General features: G+C 33.6%; 1 protein-coding gene and 1 long non-coding RNA gene across 2 annotated transcripts; both read left to right on the forward strand.

The window, feature by feature from the left end:
- Nucleotides 1-8,111: 8,111 nt before the first annotated feature.
- LOC136070041 (uncharacterized) lies at nucleotides 8,112-11,475 on the forward strand. The gene is made up of 2 exons (XR_010631264.1): nucleotides 8,112-8,611; nucleotides 11,138-11,475. It is a non-coding gene; the product is annotated as an uncharacterized LOC136070041 (long non-coding RNA).
- Nucleotides 11,476-14,826: 3,351 nt separating this feature from the next.
- Nucleotides 14,827-19,844, forward strand: LOC111988647 (threonine dehydratase 1 biosynthetic, chloroplastic). The gene is made up of 5 exons (XM_024020430.2): nucleotides 14,827-15,388; nucleotides 17,003-17,182; nucleotides 17,895-18,164; nucleotides 18,812-19,018; nucleotides 19,650-19,844. The coding sequence occupies exons 1-5, from the start codon at nucleotides 14,915-14,917 to the stop codon at nucleotides 19,842-19,844; spliced, it is 1,326 nt and encodes a 441-aa protein (XP_023876198.2). The 5' UTR covers nucleotides 14,827-14,914.
- Nucleotides 19,845-21,730: the final 1,886 nt, after the last annotated feature.

A 21,730-nucleotide genomic window follows, 5' to 3' on the forward strand; every position in this document is an offset into this window, starting at 1 on the left:
GTGAGGATTGGAGAGAATCAAGGGAACATCATGGGGGAAGGTATCCCGGAGCCCCTGCATCTGCTCCTCTCTTTGTTCCAGCTCCGCCTGGCCGAGAAGGGAGTTGTCGGTGGCCTGGAAACATGATGGCCCTCCCCCTTCTCTGCCTTTTGTGTCAAGCTCTCCCATTCTCTTTATACCAATAAAGGGACGGCTTGACACTTCCCACCGGCTAGCTTTTTCTTAGGGCGGCTCCACCTGGGCCTCTGATTGTAGAAATAGCTGGTAGGATTAGCTTGTAAATTTGTTTGTAAAACATGCCTGCCTGAGCCTCTGATTGTAATTTGTACTCTTTCTATTTATGAAATAACAATATCAAGATTTCTCTTTTCGCTGTTAAATCTTCCATATTTTTTTTTTTTTCAACCTACTGTAAAACGAATACTTAGAACACTCGCCTGATGCGCCGGCCAGCACCCTAATCCTTCCCACAGACGGCGCCAATTGTAGGGACTCAGTTTGGATTGACCCTGAGTATGAATGGGTTTTCAGCCCAACAAGCCCAAACAATAAATTTATAGAGAGTGGGTTAAAGGTTTAGGCGCTGGCCGTCGTTCATCAAGCATGAACTCTCATTTATAAAAAGATACTTAGAGTTTCTTTACAACTGGGAGGATGCTCCTCGGCCATGGGCCGAGGAGGCCTTTTTCTTCTCTTTCTCCCCCCCTCCGTTTTACTTTACTTGCTTTCCTTATATAGTCTTCATCTTCCTATCTCCTTATTCCATCTGTTGATCATTCATTTGCCTCTCTTCTGGCCGTCCGTCCCATCAGAGGCCTTATCAGTACTCGAGTGGTTCACTCTGATCAACGTTGCCCTGCTAAGGGGTTATATCTCCATTAATGCGGCCAGGGGGATTAGGTGAATGCATTAAATGCGAGGGTGATAGCTTACTTTGGGCCTGATCTTTCCCGAAAATCACCCTTGTCAGGCCGAGGATGAGGAGGTTCTCGGCGTGGATTGGGAAAAGAGGCTTTCCCCAATTTAGCCTTGAATAGTCAGTGTTCCTCGACATGGGCCTTGGGCCTGCTACCCGATGGGCCGAGGCTATCAGGCCCACGGGCCCCATAGTAGTCATTTTAATATTTTTAATGGAAGTTTTAGTCATTGGTTATAACCAAGTTTGTGACCAAATTTTATCCTTAAGATTGAGTTGTTTGTTAATAGGCCATTTTAAGAAATTTTTAATATCACTTTCATGGGAATTATTTAAAAAAAAAAAAAATTGTCCTCAAAGTTAGTTAATTTTTTCATTTCCCATAAAAAGTTTCTCAAAATAGTTCATAAACTAATGTCCTTAGAGCATTCGTTAACTTGTCCCTTTAAGATTAATAAACCTAAAATTTTTTTTATTTACATTTGTTCATGCTCTTCTTTTTTAATTATAAAAGCTATGAAAGTACATTAAAAAGTTCTTTAGCTTTTTTTAATATTATTTTTAGTCAATTTTACTAAATTTTACAAATTTAATCTATTTGGATATATGCCAACAGAAATAATATTTATATATATATATATATAGACACACACACACACACACACACACAAGCCTCTAAGCACGCATGTTGCTTCTATTTTTTTGGTTCTTCTATTTTTTTGGTAAAGACTAATAATTTGCATTCATTATAATTTGAAAATATTTTTTTTTTTTTTCAAACAAATAAAAAAGATAAACTTTAGAGATAAGCAATTTCTTTTTTGAACATGAAGGGAAAAAATCCTAAATTTTATGAATTCTTTTTTTTTAATTCAAAATAAAAATTTTTATTTGACATTTATGACCTTATTTCTAAATGAAGTTATTCATTAATGAGGGTATTTTTAAATCACATAAAAGTTTAGTTCAAAGAGGGAAATCCTCTTATATATAATATAGATATATACCCTAACAATATCTATTGAATTGTATTTTAATTAATTATTAGATTACTTATGACGCCACCCGTTAAGAACCTTGTATCTAAATAGCATAACCTCTTCTCTCTTATTAGATAAATTAGGATTTGAATTCCTCCTTCCTCCATTATTAAAACTTTTGAGTTATAAAAAAGATTATGATATCATCACGAATGGACTTCCAATTGAATCTCAATCTACCTTCAAAACTTTAAGAATTTCCTTTTCTCAATTATCAAATGGTTCAGTTTTTAAAATGTTGTAGTCATTGTACTAATAATAAAATAATTAAAAACCTCCCTGGGGTTAATTTGGAAAGTAACATTTTTTTTTTTTACTCTTGTTTTCAAAACACATTCAAAATTAGATCCCCAAATAACTTTAAAATGGTACTATTTAAATAATAATTATTAAAATAATATTGTTTTGCAAAATTTTTGCTCCTCTCATTATTGCTTTCCCGCTCGCTCTCTCTCAAATCAATAACCTTTTTTTTTCCTTTTTCTTTTTTTCAAACCAGTTAGGCTACAAGTGGGCCGGTGCCGGTGTGTTGACTGCCTATCATTAGACCATGATATGATTTTTGTAGACTCTCTTCCACTCCCTTTACATGGATTTTATTTTTCAATTTTTTTTAGAATCCATCTTTACATGGATTATGAATCTTGAAAGTTGATACAATGAGGACTCATGACAAAAAGAAGAATATGACGACAGCATGTAAAGTTAATAGGACTTATATTTGTCATTGATCTTATCCATACAATTATGGGTGTCCAACAAGTCAGTCTAGGTCAGGTTTATGCACAATCCGAAATTGACCTGACCAAATTGGGTGTGCAATTTCTAGACCTACCGCCAACTGGTGAAGGACTCAAGTTGGACTGGTTGGGTTCTTGTCAGGCGGCGGTCAATCTCAGTCAAGTCAAGGAGGAGGAGATTTTGACAGAACTCGCCAGATCTGGCTAAAATCTAGCCAAAATCTGGCCTAATCTAACCAGATTTTGTCAAAATCCTCTAGCTCTCGGCGAGATCTCGCTGGATCTAGTGAGATCTAACCGAATAATAATTCAAAAGACGACGAACGGTGGCTTTTGGTTGGTTGAGATTGGTCGGGTTAGTTGGAGTTAGATTTTGAAGCAACGACCTGCTGGAATTGGTTTCTGGAAGTTAGACCCTACTACCAACCATCACAAGCCTAAGATCTAGTGGTTTTCGGGACGGTCTAGCAGGTGGGTCAGACAGGCCTACATACAATATCATTAATCAACATATATCCAAAATTTCTAACAATTTTCTTGATAGTTTAGTGAGAGTCCTCTATATTGCAAAACCCCTGAAACTATCAGACACTTGTTACAACTTACAACCCATGGTTGTCTTAGAACTTAAATACGGTGGGGTTCACGCATTAGATAGCTCTACAGCCTCTACCAAAATTCTATCTATTCATTTTTTTTATGGCTGGATTAAAACTTGAGTAATGCTAGGAGCACAACTTTTGCCACAACTTTTACCACAATTTTTACTCACGTGGTAAGTTGTAAGTAGTAGAGTTGTGGACCTAACACTTTTACTCCACCACTCACGACTTGTCACGTGAGTAAGTTATGGCAAAATTTGTGGTAAAAGTTGTGATCCTAGCATTTTCCTTAAAACATGTCACTGGATTGAAACTTGTCACATCATCAATATTTAAATAAATATTAAATGTCATTTTTCTTATATCTATTTAAGGGTGCATTTGGTTAGCCATGTTAGGAGCCTAGAAGTGTGTTTTTAAAACCCAAAAATTTGTTTCGCAACAATTCTTTATAGCTTTTTTACAAAACTCATTTTAAACTCAAAACACCATTTTGTAATAACTTATACAAACACAACTTAAATCATTTAAAAAAAAGGTTAACTATCATTATTTTTTTAAGAGTTTTGTATCTCAACTAAGTATTGACACTTCCTGGTGTTCTAATTAAGACTTCTTGTTTAAAAAAAAAAGTTCATCATTATTTTGACATAATTTAATTATTGATAACAAGAAAATTTTAATCCATTCATTTCAAAATGAATGATTAGATTTTTGAAGTTCCATAATGAAATTTAGGAGTGTCCAAGATCAACCAAACCCGACAAAACCAATTAACCTACCGTCAACCAACCCTGACTCCAATCGACCGATAGGCCTGGCAATCAACAACAGTTTTGGAATGTCCAATCCAATGAAGTCAGTTCAAGTGATAGGTGAGCGAGGTTGAAACCCAAAGGACCTGACCAGTCCGATATTTTGCCATTTTTCAGTGAGTTTTCCATCACCAATCATTGATTTCAACCGAAATCTAGTAAGATCTAACTCTCTTTTCATCAATATAAGGAGATCTCGACCACATCTCAACCTAATCTGACTAGATCTTGGTCAAATCTCAATAAATCCAGTTAGACCTCAGCCAGATCTAACAAGATCTTAACAGATTCAGCCAGATCCAATGAAATCTCGGCCAAATTTAGCAGAATCTACTCCCCTGCCACAAACTCGACTCCGATCGACACCCACTCAACACCTAATGAGGCTCAATCCATTCAATCTGATGCTATTCACAGTAGGCAGTGGGTCTTGATCTCCCTCACCCGAAGTGATCAGGTCGAGTTTAGGTTGGGCACAAACCCGACCCGAACCGACTAATGGACACCCCATTGAAATTACTCTAATTTTTTTTTTAAATATCTTATTCAAAGGTTCACAAGGCTTCTTGATCTCTATATGATGATAACCAAGGTTCAATCTTTTGCTTCTAAATTTCTGATTATTATAATTATCAAATTTTTTTTTTTTAAATGTGATTTTAAGTTCACTCTTTAAATGTTGATAACCTTTTCCTTTTTTTTTTGGGTTGAATTACTGTTCTTTGGTGATTGTTGAATTATTGATAATTTTTTTTTATTAACTTCTTATTTCAAAGAGTCTACATAATTAATGAAATCTTGGTAGTTGCCCTCATGTTGTATTGAATAATTTCTCACCAATGAAAGGCATACATCAAAACCTAAATGACATGGACTTGAGGGGATGTGCTTGAATGACAATATTCGGGAATAGGGATACAATCATACAAGTACAACTACACTTACACCCCAAGAGGGGTGGCCTGGTGGTTGGGATCCGTGAATCAAATTTGTGGTCCCTAGTTCGAGCCCAGGCGAGTACCTGGGGAGGAATTTTGGTATCCTTACTAAGGAACCCCTGATTACCAGCTCTCTCAAGGTGTTAGTGTGAGGTCTGTGGTCACCCCAGACCATAGTAGCTATGGCTCAATCCAACATTCCCTACTAAGGGGGTGTCCTTGTGGTCACGCCCAAGGGGGTGAGTCACAATGGTCGCTCCTACCATCCCTTTCCTTCAGCAACCAAAAAAAAAAAAAAAGTACAACTGCGCTTACATTCCAATTTATTGAGATAATGAGTTATTAAGAAAAAAAAATCATGAGGGCTAACAAAGTCCCTCTAGAAAAGCCCTCAAGAAAAATATGATTAGATACAAAATGAATTCCATTCTCTCTCTCTCTCTCTCTCTCTCTTTTTTTAACTCATGGAAATGGTATAATCCTAAATTTTACTAGTTCATAGTTTTCATCCCTTAACTCTTTCACACACTAAAAACTAATATCACGTTTCCCAATATGAAATTCCCACTTCTAAGTTCTAAGAAATCACTTCCTCAAAAAAAAAAAAAAAAAAAATCTAAGAAATCAATTACTCTGATGAATATTATCATCTGCCAAGTGGGGCAAATGCATCATTATGACGAAGATAAATATCATTTTCAAAATTATTGAGAACAGTTAATAAGGAACACTGGCAACTACAGTTATAAATGAGCAAAGTTAGGGGTGGCAAAATTAGACACGACATGCGAACTCGATACAAAATTAGTAGGTTATAGATTGAGGCTTAATGGGTTCGTGTCATATTTGGTTTGACACGACTGACTCGTTTAACAAAAGATTGAGTTAGTGTCCATCACATGAAACTTGTTTGACTTGTCTGACCCATTTAATTAATTGACATTTTACCAATATACCCTTCAAACCCTAGGTATATAAACTTATTAGTTGTTATGGTTTATTTTCTTTGACATATTATGATTGATTATTTGTGATATTGAGATATGATTTAGTTTTGAATGAATATTTGTGATGCAATTACTCATTAGTTCTGAATTTTATAATAAAAATATTCATTTGTTTGGTTTTTCATAATTCATATCAATTTGGTTAATACTAAAATTAGTTTTTTTGTTTGTTTTGATAAAATTTGATAAACTGATTGTCGGGGACGTTTTTTGCAACAATGGCCAAAAATGCAAAAACGACCCAAATCTCCCCTTGGGTTCTTTAGAAGTGTTTATTTGTGGAGAATCAAGCCCAAAATTCACAATATATAGAAAACAAAGGCTAATAGTGCTTTGACAAGAGAGAATCAAAATCTAATAACGAAAGTTCAGAAAAAGCATAAAAACATAACAAGTCTGAAACTTCGACCCACAGTTATCGAGAAGAGGAAATTGAGAGAGGTTGTAAGGAAGAGAGGAAAGGTTCCCCTCTACCCATATTTCCACCCCTAAGATTCGGAATTGTGAGATTGTTGACTAGCTGAATAGGGTTTTGCTCTCAAGTTTTAGGTATGTGGGTAGAATGTGGTTCCTTTATTTTGAATCTGATCGAGACCTTTTGCATTGGACTTAGGGTGCTCTAAGTGACTATTTTTGGTCAACAGAAGAGGTTTTGAACCCTAAGATATGAATCAAAGAAGTTATGGTCAGATTTGATTTAATTGGACAAGAGAGATGCCTTGCTTTTTGCATAATTTGGGAAATAAAGTGGCCTAAATTTATGGGCTGATGTTTCCTAGACATGGCAAGTCCTTGGAGATTGCATTTGGGTGTCTGAGTGAGCTAGGTTGTTCAGCCTTTTTCTTAGAGATGGTTGTGTTTTGGTATGGAAAATAGAGCTAGGCTGAAAATTAGGGGCACAGCCACTCAAAGCATAAAAGCTCTTTTGAGGTAAAAATTTTGGGTACAATACCTCTTTCATGAGCTTGAGGTGCTACCAGTGTCCCTTGCCCACTTGGTAGCATGCATGGATTAGGCTCATGCAAAAGGTCCGAAAGGAAAAAGGAACCGACCTATACCCTTCAAACCATACTTCCTCAATTTCCCCAATAAGTCGCATGGGCTTTTGTCATACTTAAAAAAATAAAATAAAACATAAAACATGAATTGGGCTTGTAAAAAAATGTGTCGCAAAAATGAGTATCAACACTGATTAACACAACTGACCCATTTAATAAATAGATTGTGTTAAGGTTGAGAAATCCTGACCCGTTTGATAAACATGTTGGGTTAGAATTAACTTATATAGTCGAATACTCATGAGTCAACATGACACGAACCCGATACACGAACACGAATTGCCACCCCTAAGCAAAGTTAAGTCAAATCCATAATTAAAATTTCAAGATCGGTTCATTTGAATTTATTCAAATTCAAGTCAAGTTTGAACTCATTACCAAGCTATATTATATGTTTAAGTTTAGTTCATTTTCTTGTCAAACAAAATCAAACATGCAGTACTTCAACTCTGTGGGATTAGTTTAGTGGTTCCTAAGGCCTTATGAGAAACATGAGGTCTAAGATTCGAAACTCCAAACCTATATTGTGGGACCACCTTTCTTCCATATAATTATCTAATGTGTGTAGGATGAGGTTTTAGTCATACCTGAGGGAATAATTAGGTACTTGAAAAGCTCTAAGCACCCTCATTAGCCAAAAAAAAATGTTTAAATTTGTTTACAAGCTACTTGATTAACTTATTCTTTTCAATACATTGTAAATACCATGAATAAAAATTTTTACTCATTCACAAATTTATGCAAATAATTAATAATTAAATTATAGTTGAAATTATATTATTTAAGTTAATTAGACCAAATAATTTTCATTTATGAACTTATAAAAATTAAATATAACTTTTTTTATGAAATGGAGTATGTCTATAAATTATAAATAATAATTTGATCAATTGCACATCTAGATAAGGTTTTTTTTTTTTTTGGGGGGGAGTTGCTTGAAAGTAGGACATATAATTTTATTATTATTTAATTTGAGGGTGTTCCTAATTTTGTGATTGAAGGTATTCCTAATAGGGATTAAATATATATATTTTTTATTTAATTTTTTTTAGGTCAGGGTGTTCTTAGGAACACCCTGACTTGTACGTGGTGCCGCCACTGGATGCATACGTATGCAGGCATAGACTTGTGCATGTAGCTAGGGTTTCAGAAACCTATGAAAGACAAGTTTTCTGCATTAAAGATTGAGGTTCAGAATAAATCTCACATCGTCTAGGAGCCATTCCAAACCTTCATTTTTCAATTATATAAAGCCTTACATAGTATATTTCAAAAACACAGAGAGAATCCTAAGGAAAACCTAAGATTCACTAGAAATAGTAAATCAAAGAGGGAGTTTTTTAATAAAAAATCTTCAAGTCAATTTTATTTTGATTGGGACCTTTTCTGGTCTTGATTCTCGAGTTTTGAAGTTTACTAATCATTTTTGTTTGGTTGTGAATAGATTAATTGAGGGGAACGGTCGAAATCAAGCTTAAAAAGCTTCTTGTTTGAGGTATTGAGTTTTAAACTCTTTTCTTGCAGTTTTGCTTCAATCTTATTTTTAATCTTGTTTCCTTACTTTGTTTATGTTTGGATATGTTTGTTTAGCTTAGTTTTAGTTAGTCTTTATGTTTTAAAGCATGTTAGGTTGTTAGTTTCTTCGTTTTAAGTTTCTGCTTTATTTTTCTGTTTTCTGTTTTGGTTTAGGGTTCCTGAGCAAGTTTGTGTATGCATGCTTTCTGCATGCGCACGCAAGCTTAAAGTATGTGTATGCATATAACTAGCCTGCGTACGCAAGCCTATGTATGCACACATATACTCGTGCCAAGAAACCCTAATTTAGGTTTTCTTCTTCTGTTTCTTCATTTCTTTTACACCATATGTCTCTGTTTGGTTCATTTTGATACTTTTTAAGTCTTTATTCCTCTGTTTGAATTGTTTGTTTTCCTTTAACATGCTAGATTAGAGTTTTATTTTATTTTCTTACTTTGATGACATGAACATGCATCATATGTCCATTCATGATGCATAAGTGCTGAGATGCAATAAGGTAAGGGATGTAAGTCATGCATTCACATGAACATGCATTGGGTATATGTTTGATGATGAGTATGAAAATGTTTGCTTGGATGATTTGTTCTTGATGTAATCACATGTTTATTTGGATTTTGGCAATGTTTGTGTTTTTGCCATGCATACTTGCTAGTTGCTACCATGATTTGTTATTGCCTTGGAATAGACGCCATGATAGATGTATGCTAGTTCTGGTTGATAAGCATGGTAGATGAATGTTAGGTTTTGGGATGTTTGATGCCATGTTCATTGTTAGATGCATGTTAGTATGTGTGTGTGTGTGAATATAGAAAAAAATGTTGAACATTTATTTAATGAGATTAAGATGTAAGACACAATGAGTGGAAGCCGACCCATAGGTCAGATGGTTTTGGGTGCTTAACACCTTCCTAAAATTGTACCTAAACTCTGAACCCATACTCTGGTACTAAGATCAGTCCTTCCATGTAAGGGCGCTATATTCATGGTTCTTAGACCATAAAACTAGATGGAAACTCTTTGTTTCTCCACCCCGGTCCACTCGGCTGAAGCGTACTCCCCAAACCATGCATTGTGCCCATAGTGTTTCTTTCTTATTGGGCTTGAACAACATTTGTCGTGTTGTTAGATAATGCTTTGTAAATTCTTAAAACTACTTTGATACCACTTGTCTCTATTGTGCACACTTTTACATGGATTGATAATTGTCATATTTGCTCACACATCACTTTTCATGTTCCCGTGATTTTGTAAGTATAAGGTGCCTATTGTGCCACTTCTCATGTTATTAGCAATTCATGAGTTTTTGAATTATTACCAACAAGATTTAACCAATAATTTTTAAATAATCAAAATCAAAATCTACAAAATTCAATTCCATTTTCAGGTAATAAACCAAAAGACCAAAAAACATAACCTCAAAATCTACCAATCCTTCAATACACATAAGAAAAAGGGAAATAGGAAATACTAATAAATAACTAATAACACCATTTTTATTATATAGTGCTTTGATGTACCTAAAATTATGAATTAATCTCATAAATAATGACTATATTTGTTCATCAAAGTTAATGAAAATGAAAATATTAATACCAAATTCAACTAGCACAAGTACATAACACACTAAATTTACAAAATTCAAGGTCCAAACCAAAGAAAATTAGAAGATCACAGATGAACCAAGGTGTTACAAAATGAAATTGAAAGCAAAAATTCTCACACAGTTAGGCAACAATCTTAATAATTTATATGTTGTCCATTTTAAGCTATACTGGTTCCTTTATCACATTCACAACTAAACACCTTACACTTGTTAGTTGAAGCACTAGTCCCGACTCTTTTAAAATGTAACAATCGTGACACTTCAATAAGATTTTGTTTCGCAATGACATTTATAGTTTCATCACCTAATTGGGGATAATCTGCAGCATATATAGCTTAGTTGCATAAGAATATAAATTTCCCCCCCAAAGAAAGAGAAGGAAGAAGTTATAGGATTTTTTGTTTTTTTTTTTTTGGGTAGAATGATGTAGGAATCTAATGCAAGCAAATTAGCAAATAAAATTGTCTGGCCTGCTCAGCACAACTTTCTATTAATTTGTTCATAATGAACTTAAACTAATGTAAAAATACAATCTAGAAGCTGGCTTTTGTTAAAGCAAAGCTAGATGGACAACATATTTTGGCTTTTTGTCATGGGCTCTCACCTATAAATTAGACTCTATGGTGTTCTAATGTCACCACCCAAAGATAAGAAAATTCTTATTTAGGAGAAAAAGTGAAAGAGCAATGACCAAACGTAGCAACACTTTTCACAAATTGATTCTGGTGATCTCTCTCCTTCTCATCATCTCCATCATTGAGTGTATACAACTTGGCAGTGAGTTCTAATATTACATTTCCTCTTACAATCAATATCAATTTCAAGTTACTAATTAGTAATTTTCTTTTTCATATATATTGACTGCCTTTATATGTGGTGTAGTTGGGTTTGAAGAGGGTCAGTCTAATAGTCTAGCATGCAAATCGATCTGTGATGCAGAAGATGGCAATACTTGTCTTGGCATTGTCAAAAAGTTCAATCTCAATGTTGACTTCTTTAGTGCTATCAATCCTAATCTCAATTGCAACACCATCTTTGTTGGTCAATGGCTTTGCATTGATGGAACAATGAATTAAGTTGCCGAAAAGTTCATGGCAAATAGTGGAAAATAAAAGTGTCAAATAAAGAGAAAGAAATTTGATTCTCAACTGTTCCTTTATATGTATGTTGTTACTCACTTATTTGTCATTTCAATAAAGTGTCTCAGCAAAAATTATTCATCTGGTGGTCAAAGTTTATTACAACATAGTCAATAGATTTTTTTAAGAGTTTTTTATTTTTTATTTTTTAAATAGAATTTCAACCTATGCTCTATGATGATTGTTTGTAACAACAAAAAAATTACCATTTGAGCTAATTTGAATCTATATAAGAGTGTTTTAATTTTAACTTGTTTAAAGTGATTATAGGTGGTTTGATGCCTTTTGTCAAACTTCAAATTGATTGATTATAGGCTAAGATGAATTATTTAACTTCGTGTTTAGAGGGATGTGGTTTGGTATTGCTTCAATTAAGAAGGCTTTTTATGCTTGAAGGATGAAATGCAAGTAACTAAGATTTACATAAAGCAAGTAAATTAAATTCTAAGTTTCCAAGTATTGGACAAAGTTTCTAAGTAAGATCAGATACCATTAGATTTGAAGCATGAATAACTTTTAAAATCCTATGAACTACTAGAAAATCTCATAAAAAATTAAATATTACATGAGAATGATATAATAGTCTTTGTATAATCAAGTTTGAAAGAGGAAAGTGATGTTATCCTCTTGAAAATGAGTCTTTTATTTATACTTGAGGCTAAATGGTTACTGACAATTGTTCTTTACAAGTATTTTTCTCCTCTTAAGGTTCAACGATTATTTATAGTTGTTCTTTTCATGTGTCCCTTTCCTCTTGGACTTGAACAACACTTGTCACAATGTTGAGTGGTGTTTGGTAAATTATTAAAACTGCTTTGATACCACTTGTCTCTAATGCACACACTTTTACATGGGTTGGTAACTATTATATTTGTTCTTAAGTCATTTTTTACGCTCTCATGCTTTTACAAGTGTAATTTTCCTATTGTGCCAGTAGTACTATTCTTGGCAATTCATGAATTTTTGAATTAATACCAACAAGATTAAACCAATAATGTATTATATAATCAAAATCAAAATCTACAAAAATCAATTCCATTTTCAAGTAGTTGAGCTTTATACCAAAAGACCAAAAGCAATACACTTAAGGAAAAAGGTAACAAGAAATATATATATATATATATATATATATATCTATAATATCTAAAAACTTAAGTGTAATATTTACTATTGCTGTACTCCTATTGGGCCATGTCATCGTAGTATTTTAGTTGATTCGATTTCTATGTCTTTATTTCCATTTTCCACCCAATCCCACAAAGAAATATTACTTGAAAAATTAAAATTCTAAAATTCCATAAGATAAGATATTCTAATCATATCCAACTATGCACAACCAAACATGGTATGAATGATCTCAATTTAAAATTTTAATGTTGTCAAGAGCACGGTCAAAATGTCAAGAAATTGTTATTGTGGTGGGTTAAAAACTGCCTTTACAAATTATTGCAATAATCAATCATAGATTTACAGTGATAAAGTTTCTGATGGTTGAATAAAAAATTTGGGGTTCAATTCTTGTCTACATAAAAAGCAGATTGGTATCTTGATCTGATGATAAAAAGCTATTATCAGGAGTGGACGCCATAGGTTGAAACAAAAAAAAAAAAAAAAAAAAAACTTAGCAATAATAATATAAGAAAATTCTCGTACAGACCGTTTGTAAAGTAAAAAAATGGGAATAACAAGATTGATACCATGCATACATATAAATGAATGCTGGGTTATAATTAATCAATAGAAAAACAAAATGGGGATGAGGATGAATCTAGGGGAATATAAATTGGTGCTGGATATATTCGACTAGATTACTATTAGACATTACTCACATTAGTATAATATTCAGATTGACGTCCAAAACTCTCTCGGCTTTTTGGCTAAGATCAAGCATTTAGATTGACATTACTCCCATTAGTATATTCAGATTGACATTGCATTGATATTGCATGCATTCCAAGTTGGCTGGCTTATTCCCATTTTTTAAAAATTGTGACATATATAGACTATAGTCATTGTTTATATATCACAATGATATGTTACGTGCCGAACTTATTTTATTTTGTTTTAAAAAAAAATGCTAAACCATGATTTAATTAGAGAGACCCAACAAAAAAATTTCTACACTTAATTGAGACTTTTCCATACTTAACATTAAAATAAAAGAAACAACAATTAACGTGGTTTGGCCCTAATTAGTGGCAGAGTTAAAAAAAAAAAAAATTAGGGAAGGGCAAACTAAATATAAAAAAAAAAAAAAATTAAATCCAAAGAATAACACACACATATATGTAATATATTTTTTTTTTTATTGCTTATACATGGATTGTTTGTAATTTTGATTTAACATATGACATTTAACATTTTATTACGTAAACAAAAATATTTTTCATCAAATAATAAATCTTTATATACATCTTTGCAAAAAAGAAAAAAAAGAGAGTAACTCTTGACATGTCTAAATAAAAATAAAATATAATTAAATGGATTACTCAATATCTTTTTATTTGAGATGAATTTTGACAAAACCACTATTAGATTACTTCTTCTTATTATATTTTTCATATTAGCAAAATTTCTAGAAAATTAAAAATCAATGGCTATGTTATCAATAAATAGTTAAAATTATGCATAAAATATAAGCTTATAGATCATATAGTAAATAATATCCAATTAATACAAAATTTGACATATGTATTAAGAGCGTAAAGAGTATGCAATTTAACGGTTAAATTTTTAAAATGTGTAGTAATATTTATTTTATTTAGTAAGGTTGAAGCTACAATTAATTTTGTAGCTAAATTTTGTCCTAATTAAATTAGGTATGGTATAGATTAATTAGAGGGATTAATGACTTAGTCAACTATATAAAAGCACTACATGTTTTTAGAAAATATCTGAGAGGCCAATAGCCACAAACTATTTTACAACATTTTTACAAAATGTTAATGTGACCAACTTCTTATTAGTTTTCATTTAGGTCCATCATTATTATCACATTTTCATTTACTAATAATCACTCACTACATAAGCACCTTGTAAAAAAATTTGTTTCTCAAACATTATTCTTGAAATTTATGTCCAAAATTATTTTTTTATACCAAAAATAAAAATACAAAAGTCACATTTTCCTTAATTCAATTGGTAAAATGTTGAAATCCTATTTTTGGTGGACATCAAAAATCTTAATACTACCTTATTTGATGCTTTCTTTAAAAAAAACCTTATTTGATAAATAATAGACATATTTCTCGCAAGAAATAACGCTAATAAAATAACGAATCAACTTATGTTTTATAATAACGCTAATAAAATAACGAATCAACTTATGTTTTATACGTTTCTAACTTTTACCCCCCTCAAAAAACAAAGAACTTTTCTTCTATAAAACATTTGTGAGAGTTTCCGACAACCCGTCTATATGGCAATGTTCGTGTAGGTCATTCTTTCCAACGCTTACTCTTACACAGCATTGTAGTCGTACTAATCTCTGCAACTACTAAGCTCTCTCTCTCTCTCTGCAATGGAGGCACTCTGTTTCGAATATTCATCCACTCCTCTATTTGGCACCACACCGTGCCACTCAATGTTCCAAAAAACCAAAACCTTAACTATAAACAAAGCCGAAAAGTCTCACAAAAACCAACTGTCCAATATTACTGCAACGTTGACAAACCAAAAGGTTGAGATATTCCACAGGGCCTCACATCTGAATTCTCATAAAAAGACGAAGCTGCCTAAGCCAACACATATCCCCCAGTTGATGAGAGTTCCTGCTGAGTCGTTAGTTTATGAGAGTGGCTTTCTAGGAGTTGTGCCAAAAAGGTTGGCGGAAGAGAGTCACAGTCACAACCACAAGGACATTAATTACTTGAATGAGATATTGTTATCTAAGGTTTATGATGTTGCGGTCGAGACGCCATTGGAATATGCTTCAAAGCTCTCTGAGAAGCTTGATGTTCATATTTGGTTCAAGAGAGAAGACCTTCAACCCGGAGTAAGTACTGCTGGTTTTGCTTTTGTTTAATAAAAAATACTTTGGGGGTTTTTTTGTTTTGTTTTGGTTTTTTTTTTGAAGATTCCCTTGGTAATGGTACATACGAAAGTCAAGAGTTTTGAGGTGGATTATCACATCTTTTAATATTTTCAAGCGGGTCGAAATTATCCTCCTAATATAACTATCAAATTATCAACAACAAAAAATACATTTAAACAAAAATTTTCATAGAAATTTCAAAACAACTAATTTAGTTGATAAGTTATTATTGATTATCATATTGGCTCATTATTGACACTATTTTATTATCCACCATTGTCAAGTTATCATATAGTTTGTTGTGAAATATATTGTGACTCTAGACTTATTAATTATTAGCTCAATTGAGTAATGCTAAAGTCACAATTTATTTTATAACATTTTTACAAATTATTGGGTTTACCACTAACATCACTTGTTTATTTATTAATAACTACTTACCACATCAGCTATTTGTAAAAAAATTTATAATATAGTTTGTGTTATCTCCTATATAATTGAGTTGGCTTTGAAAAAAAAAGCTTAAAAAAAAAAAAAATCAAAGAATGTAACATTTTTTTTAATTATTTGTTGATGTGGTAGGTTGTGAATGCTTAAAATAAACAATAAAGTTAGCGTTAATAGGCCCTCCTAATTCACTTAAGGACAAATTGGGGAAAAAAAGGGATTTTGGTCTTTCCATTCTTAGCACTATCATCAAATATTCTAAAAACATACTACTACTTTAGCAGCCAAAGAGGGCTTGGCTGAGTGGGTAAGGCTCGGATGCTTCGTGCAATACACTTAGGTTCGAGTCCCGCTGCCCGCAAGCTTTCGTTGGTGGGTAAACTTGGTGGTGAGATGTACTCACAAAATGTGAGGTGACTCCCACACAGAGGGTACAGAACGGGTACCGACTACGACCTCCCTGATCGAGACCATTGGCTCTCTGCCTGGAGGTGTAATATGACCATAAAGACCTCCATTTTTGCTTCTCAAAAAAAAAAAAAAAATACTACTTCTTTAGCATATCAAAATGTTACTTTATCTATTTTAAGTTTTTAAGACACCACTTAAAATACACTCTACATCGATCGCATATTTTTATTCTTTTACTATTTTATTTAAATATTCTTTCTTTATTTATTTTTAATTAAGAAAGATATTTTGTACGGAATAGTGAAAGATATTTCATTATCTTGTATGAAAGAGTGAGAAAGTTTGAATAAAATTTAATAAAAAAACACATAACACATAACACATCTGCCAGTATGTAACAAATGTCAAATTTGGCATTTGACACATTTATGAAGGTGATTTTTTGTGCTTGATATGTTAAATGTTAAATTTGTGCCAGTATGTAACAAATGTCAAATTTGGCATTTGACACATTTATGAAGGTGATTTTTTGTGCTTGATATGTTAAATGTTAAAAATTTAACATTTAACATTCATGATGCTAGTGCTCTAGGAAATGCTTTTTTGAAATTGCCCTTCGAATTCTTTTTTGTGTCTTCAACGTTTCACGAACAGAAATCGATTGTCTAATTAATACTCTATAAGCGCTAACACAGTTAATGCTTTTCAAACTGCTAGGTGTTCTCCTTCAAGCTACGGGGAGCTTATAATATGATGGCTAAGCTTTCAAGGGAACAGTTGCGTAAGGGAGTTATTTGCTGTTCAGCAGGGAACCATGCCCAAGGAGTTGCATTATCTGCACAAAAACTAGGTGTTGATGCAGTGGTCGCCATGCCTACCACAACTCCTGAAATCAAAGTTGATAGCCTTTTCCCCTTATATATATATGTGTGTGTGTGCCATAATTATTAGGGTAAATTGTACTTTAAAAGTATAGGACAGTTGCAATTCCCCTTTAAGTTTAAAACAAAGCAATCCCCCCCACTAAATATTCTCTATCAAACTTTCGAAAAATTAATATATATATATATATATTAAAAATATGTCCAGACTCACATGTTAATAATCTTAATATCCTCATTTAACAGAGATAGTATATCATGTTTCGGGTGTATATGCCATCTCTCTTATAATAGCTGGGTCCCACAACTATGTGAGACCCAGCTGCTGTGAGAGAGATGGCATATACACCCGAAACATAATATAATTTTTCCATTTAACAAACACATCATGTCTGACATGATAGCTGATGTCACATGCACAATGATGACTCCTCAAATTGTGCATGTGATGTTACATATGGGTGATATTGGAAAATAATTAAGGATATTAAAATGTGGGTCAAGCACATTTTAAAAAACAAAATAAAATTTGAATTTTATTTAAAAGGGAACATCGATAGGTTTTAACTTTTAATACATTTTTATAAAACCTTGTAACTGTCCTTCACTTACAAGAAAAATGCAATTTGCCCCCAATTAGTAGTAAAAGCTTTTGTTGTGTCTTGTGTCTGATTATGTTGTAAAATTTTAGAACCTCAAGGATTTGGTATTACATCCATTTTGTTCAGCTGAAGACAGTAGAGAGGTTAGGTGCTACAGTTGTACTTGTTGGTGAGAGCTATGCTGAAGCACAAGAATATGCAAAACATCGGGCCAAAGAAGAAGGTCGAACATTTGTACCTGGTTTTGATCATCCAGATATTATAGCAGGGCAAGGGACTGTAGGAATGGAGATTGTTCGTCAATTACGTGCTCCATTGCATGCCATCTTTGTGCCTGTTGGTGGCGGTGGCCTAATGGCTGGAATTGCTGCCTATGTGAAGTCAGTTAGTCCTGAGGTATGTGACATTGTTTTCTTAAAACTTTAACTAAGCAAAGCACTTAGGCAATGACTTCAATGGCGCGATGGAGAAAGTATACAAAGTTAAAGGTACTGCAGTTTTTTGAATTCAAGTCACTAAAATTATACTTCAAGTTAATTATGAGCACATTGTTTTGAGGGTATGGATGTTGTTAAAGCTGTGTTGAAACATGGCAATTAAGGCCAGGGGTAGTTCCTTATGTAACATTTCAAATAAGAAATGTAACATTATGGGCGGAAAAATCTTTAGGATACCCTATATATGCAAAGACATCTAAAGGCTGAAAAGAAGAAAAGTATAAACTCCTAGAATTTAACTTATAGACTGCTCAAGGTAAATATCTGCTATGCCCTACGAATTTGGGGTTAGACATGAAAGGATTTTTTTCTGTTCATTTATTAATCTTAGATATAACAACGAGAACTAAGCCTTAACCCCAAATTTAATAATATATCAACATCCAAATTCTTGGAATTCATCGATGCATATGGTCAATTGTTTGTCCCACCTGCTATGTGATGCTTAATTTGCATCTCACATTTATTTTAGTCACTGTGTGTAGAATTTCTAGTTCCATGTGAATAAAACCATAATTAGCACTACATTTGATATCTCTAATGTAGGTCAAAATCATTGGAGTGGAGCCATATGATGCAAATTCAATGGCACTATCACTCTATCATGGGCAGAGAATTGTGCTAGATAAAATGGGAAATTTTGCAGAAGGGGTAGCTATTGAAGAGGTTGGGGAAGAAACATTCCGTCTGTGCAGAGAACTGATTGATGGGGTAGTTCTTGTTAGCCATGATGCTATCTGTGCATCAATAAAGGTTAGTCATTCTTCCTACTTTTAGCCCACAAGCTTTGCATCACAGAGGACCCTTGATTTTACACTACATGGAATAGTCTGTTGTTTCCTTTTTAAATTTAATGAAATGCAGCTTATCCTTTAGGCTTTTTCATAAGCCTTAGATGGGCATTCCATTTCATAGCTTATGTTTATAGGTTATTTCTGTGCTATTTTTGCACCTGATTCTCAAATATCTGTTTCACAAATAATGAAGTGGACAACTGATTCCCACAGAGTGAATTAACGTATATTCTTTTTATTTTTCTTGAAGTCACCTCTTCAGTAAGGAAAGAGAAAACATAAAAATGTAAATGTGCACTGCTAGTTTAACAATATCTGATTCATTTAGGAAGGAAAAAGAACCTTCTCAGATGCATTTTGAAAGTGCATTTCATTAAGAAAATTGCTAACCCTTACATTCTAGTTGGGTTAGGGAGTCATTTCTTGCTTGCACAGCTCAAAATAAAGATGGAAAGAAAGAAAGAAGAAAAAGGAAAAAAGAAAAGAAAAAAGAGTTATTAACTAAGCATGCACATATTTTTGAAGGAATTGTGGCAATGAAATTGTATTATTTTGAGTACTACGAATTATGATTGGAATTTTTGCTGCAGGACATGTTTGATGAAAAAAGAAGCATACTTGAACCAGCGGGGGCCCTTGCCATTGCTGGAGCAAAAGCATATTGCAAATATTATGGACTGCAAGGTGAAAATGTTGTAGCAGTAACCAGTGGAGCAAAGTCAAAATTCCATATTCACAACAAAATCAAGATCTATCATATTCGAATCGATTTCAAAATGCATTGACGAATGAAGCCAAAAAAAAAAAAAAAAATGGAAATCACAGCCAGATACACTAAAACCAAATTCCAGAATTTAATCTCATTCTCACAAGCACACACAATACCATAAAATTCAAACCTCAAAACGCTCATTCTATGATGTCCCAAAACATGTCAGCAACCAAAAAACACAAAATCCCAAAACCTTATAGTTTCTCAGCAACCAAACGTCAATCAAAGCATAGAACAAGAAAAATAAAAGCACGGGCTATAATCCCAGAATAAAAGAACGAAAACAGAAAATAATAAAATACTAATAAACAAATTAAAGAAGGTGGTACAAACAGAAAAGAAGGTTAAAAAAAATTAGAAGAAAAGATTAACTAGGAGTTAAGGAAAAGAGTAAAGAGTAAAGAGCATACCTTGAGCTGAAGGCTGAAGGCTGAAGGCTGATGCTTCGATTTGCTCCGATTTACTGATGCTCCGATTTGTTGAAGAAAAGAGACGACAGCTCCGATTTGGCGAAGAAAAACGGCGACAGCTCGAGGTGAGGCGGTGGTGTTGTGATTTGGTGGTTGGGTATCTTGCCGTCTGGATTCACGGTGGAGTGAGGGTGAGGGAGTGTAGGGGCTGTGTCGGATTGAGAGGGAGGGAGTGTAGGGAGGCTGCTGAGTGAGTGAGTGCAGAAGAAATGAGAATTAGGGTTAGAAATTTTAGGTTATATATATATGAGGGTATTTTAGTAATTTCAATTAACCGGGTTTTTACCGGGCCGGGTTTCGGGTCGGGTCTCAGGTCGGGTCTCGGGTTTTTTTAAAAAACCCGGACCCAACTCGAACCCGCTTCAGGTTTTTTTTTTAAACCCATACCCGACCCTATTTCTAATCGGACCGGGTAAAACCCGGCCCATTAGGGTCGGGCCGGGCCGGGTAAAAATTGCCATCCCTATTGGGTTCCTTCTCGGATTTAGTGCAGCTGATTCAGGAAAAACCCCACACAGCTCCTTTGTTCAGCATCACAGCGTGGTCTATATGGTACCACAGAAACAAATCTCGCCTCCAAGCACCTTCTTTGCCGCTGGGAAAAATTGCGGTTTTCGCACGAGAATATCTTCATAGTTTCAAGACTCAGGGATCTCAAGAAAGTCACTTCATGGGCAGTAGACATCCCTCTAAAAAACATTGGCATCCTCCACCTTAGAATTGTTTCAAAACCAATTTTGACGGGGCAATGTTTGATGAATCAAATGAAGCGGGTCTTGGTGTTGTTATCTGAAATTCTAAGGATCAAGTTATGGTTGCTCTATCCGAAAAGATTAAGAAACCTCCCTCAATTGTGGCTTTGGAGCTACTGGCAGCAAGAAGAGCAGCAGTCTTGGTTTCTGAAACAGGTTTCCAGCAGTCTTGTTTTGAAGGTGATTCGGAGGTTGTAGTAAAATCTCTTTGTGATAGGGGTATGGAAAATTCTGCTGTTGGTCATATTTTAAAAGACACTTTGTCTTATGTTAGCTTGTTACATAGCTATTTTCTCTCATGTTAATAGGCAAGGCAATGCAATTGCACACGCCTTAGCTCAGAGAGCAAGACTTTCCTTTCCTTTACAAGTCTGGATGGAGTGTGCCCCACCAGATTTAGACGTTGTTACTTTGGTTGACTTAAAGCCCCCTAATTAATGCTATGAAGTTTATTTTCCTTCTCAAAAAACAAAAAAAAAAAAAAAAAAAATTTTTTTTTTTTAATTTAAAATTTTTAATGACTTTCCTATGTAATGCAATAAGCAAAGTGTTAGAAATATACCAAGAGAAAAATTTATGAAATTGTTCATATTCAGTTTGTTTCACATCGGTACTATTTCTGATTCCAACCCTTGGATATCTTTCAGACGTGTGATCAATCAAATATAGAAAATGAG

This window comes from Quercus suber, unplaced genomic scaffold (assembly GCF_002906115.3).
Source record: "Quercus suber isolate HL8 unplaced genomic scaffold, Cork oak 2.0 scaffold_205, whole genome shotgun sequence".
Lineage (NCBI taxonomy): Eukaryota > Viridiplantae > Streptophyta > Magnoliopsida > Fagales > Fagaceae > Quercus > Quercus suber.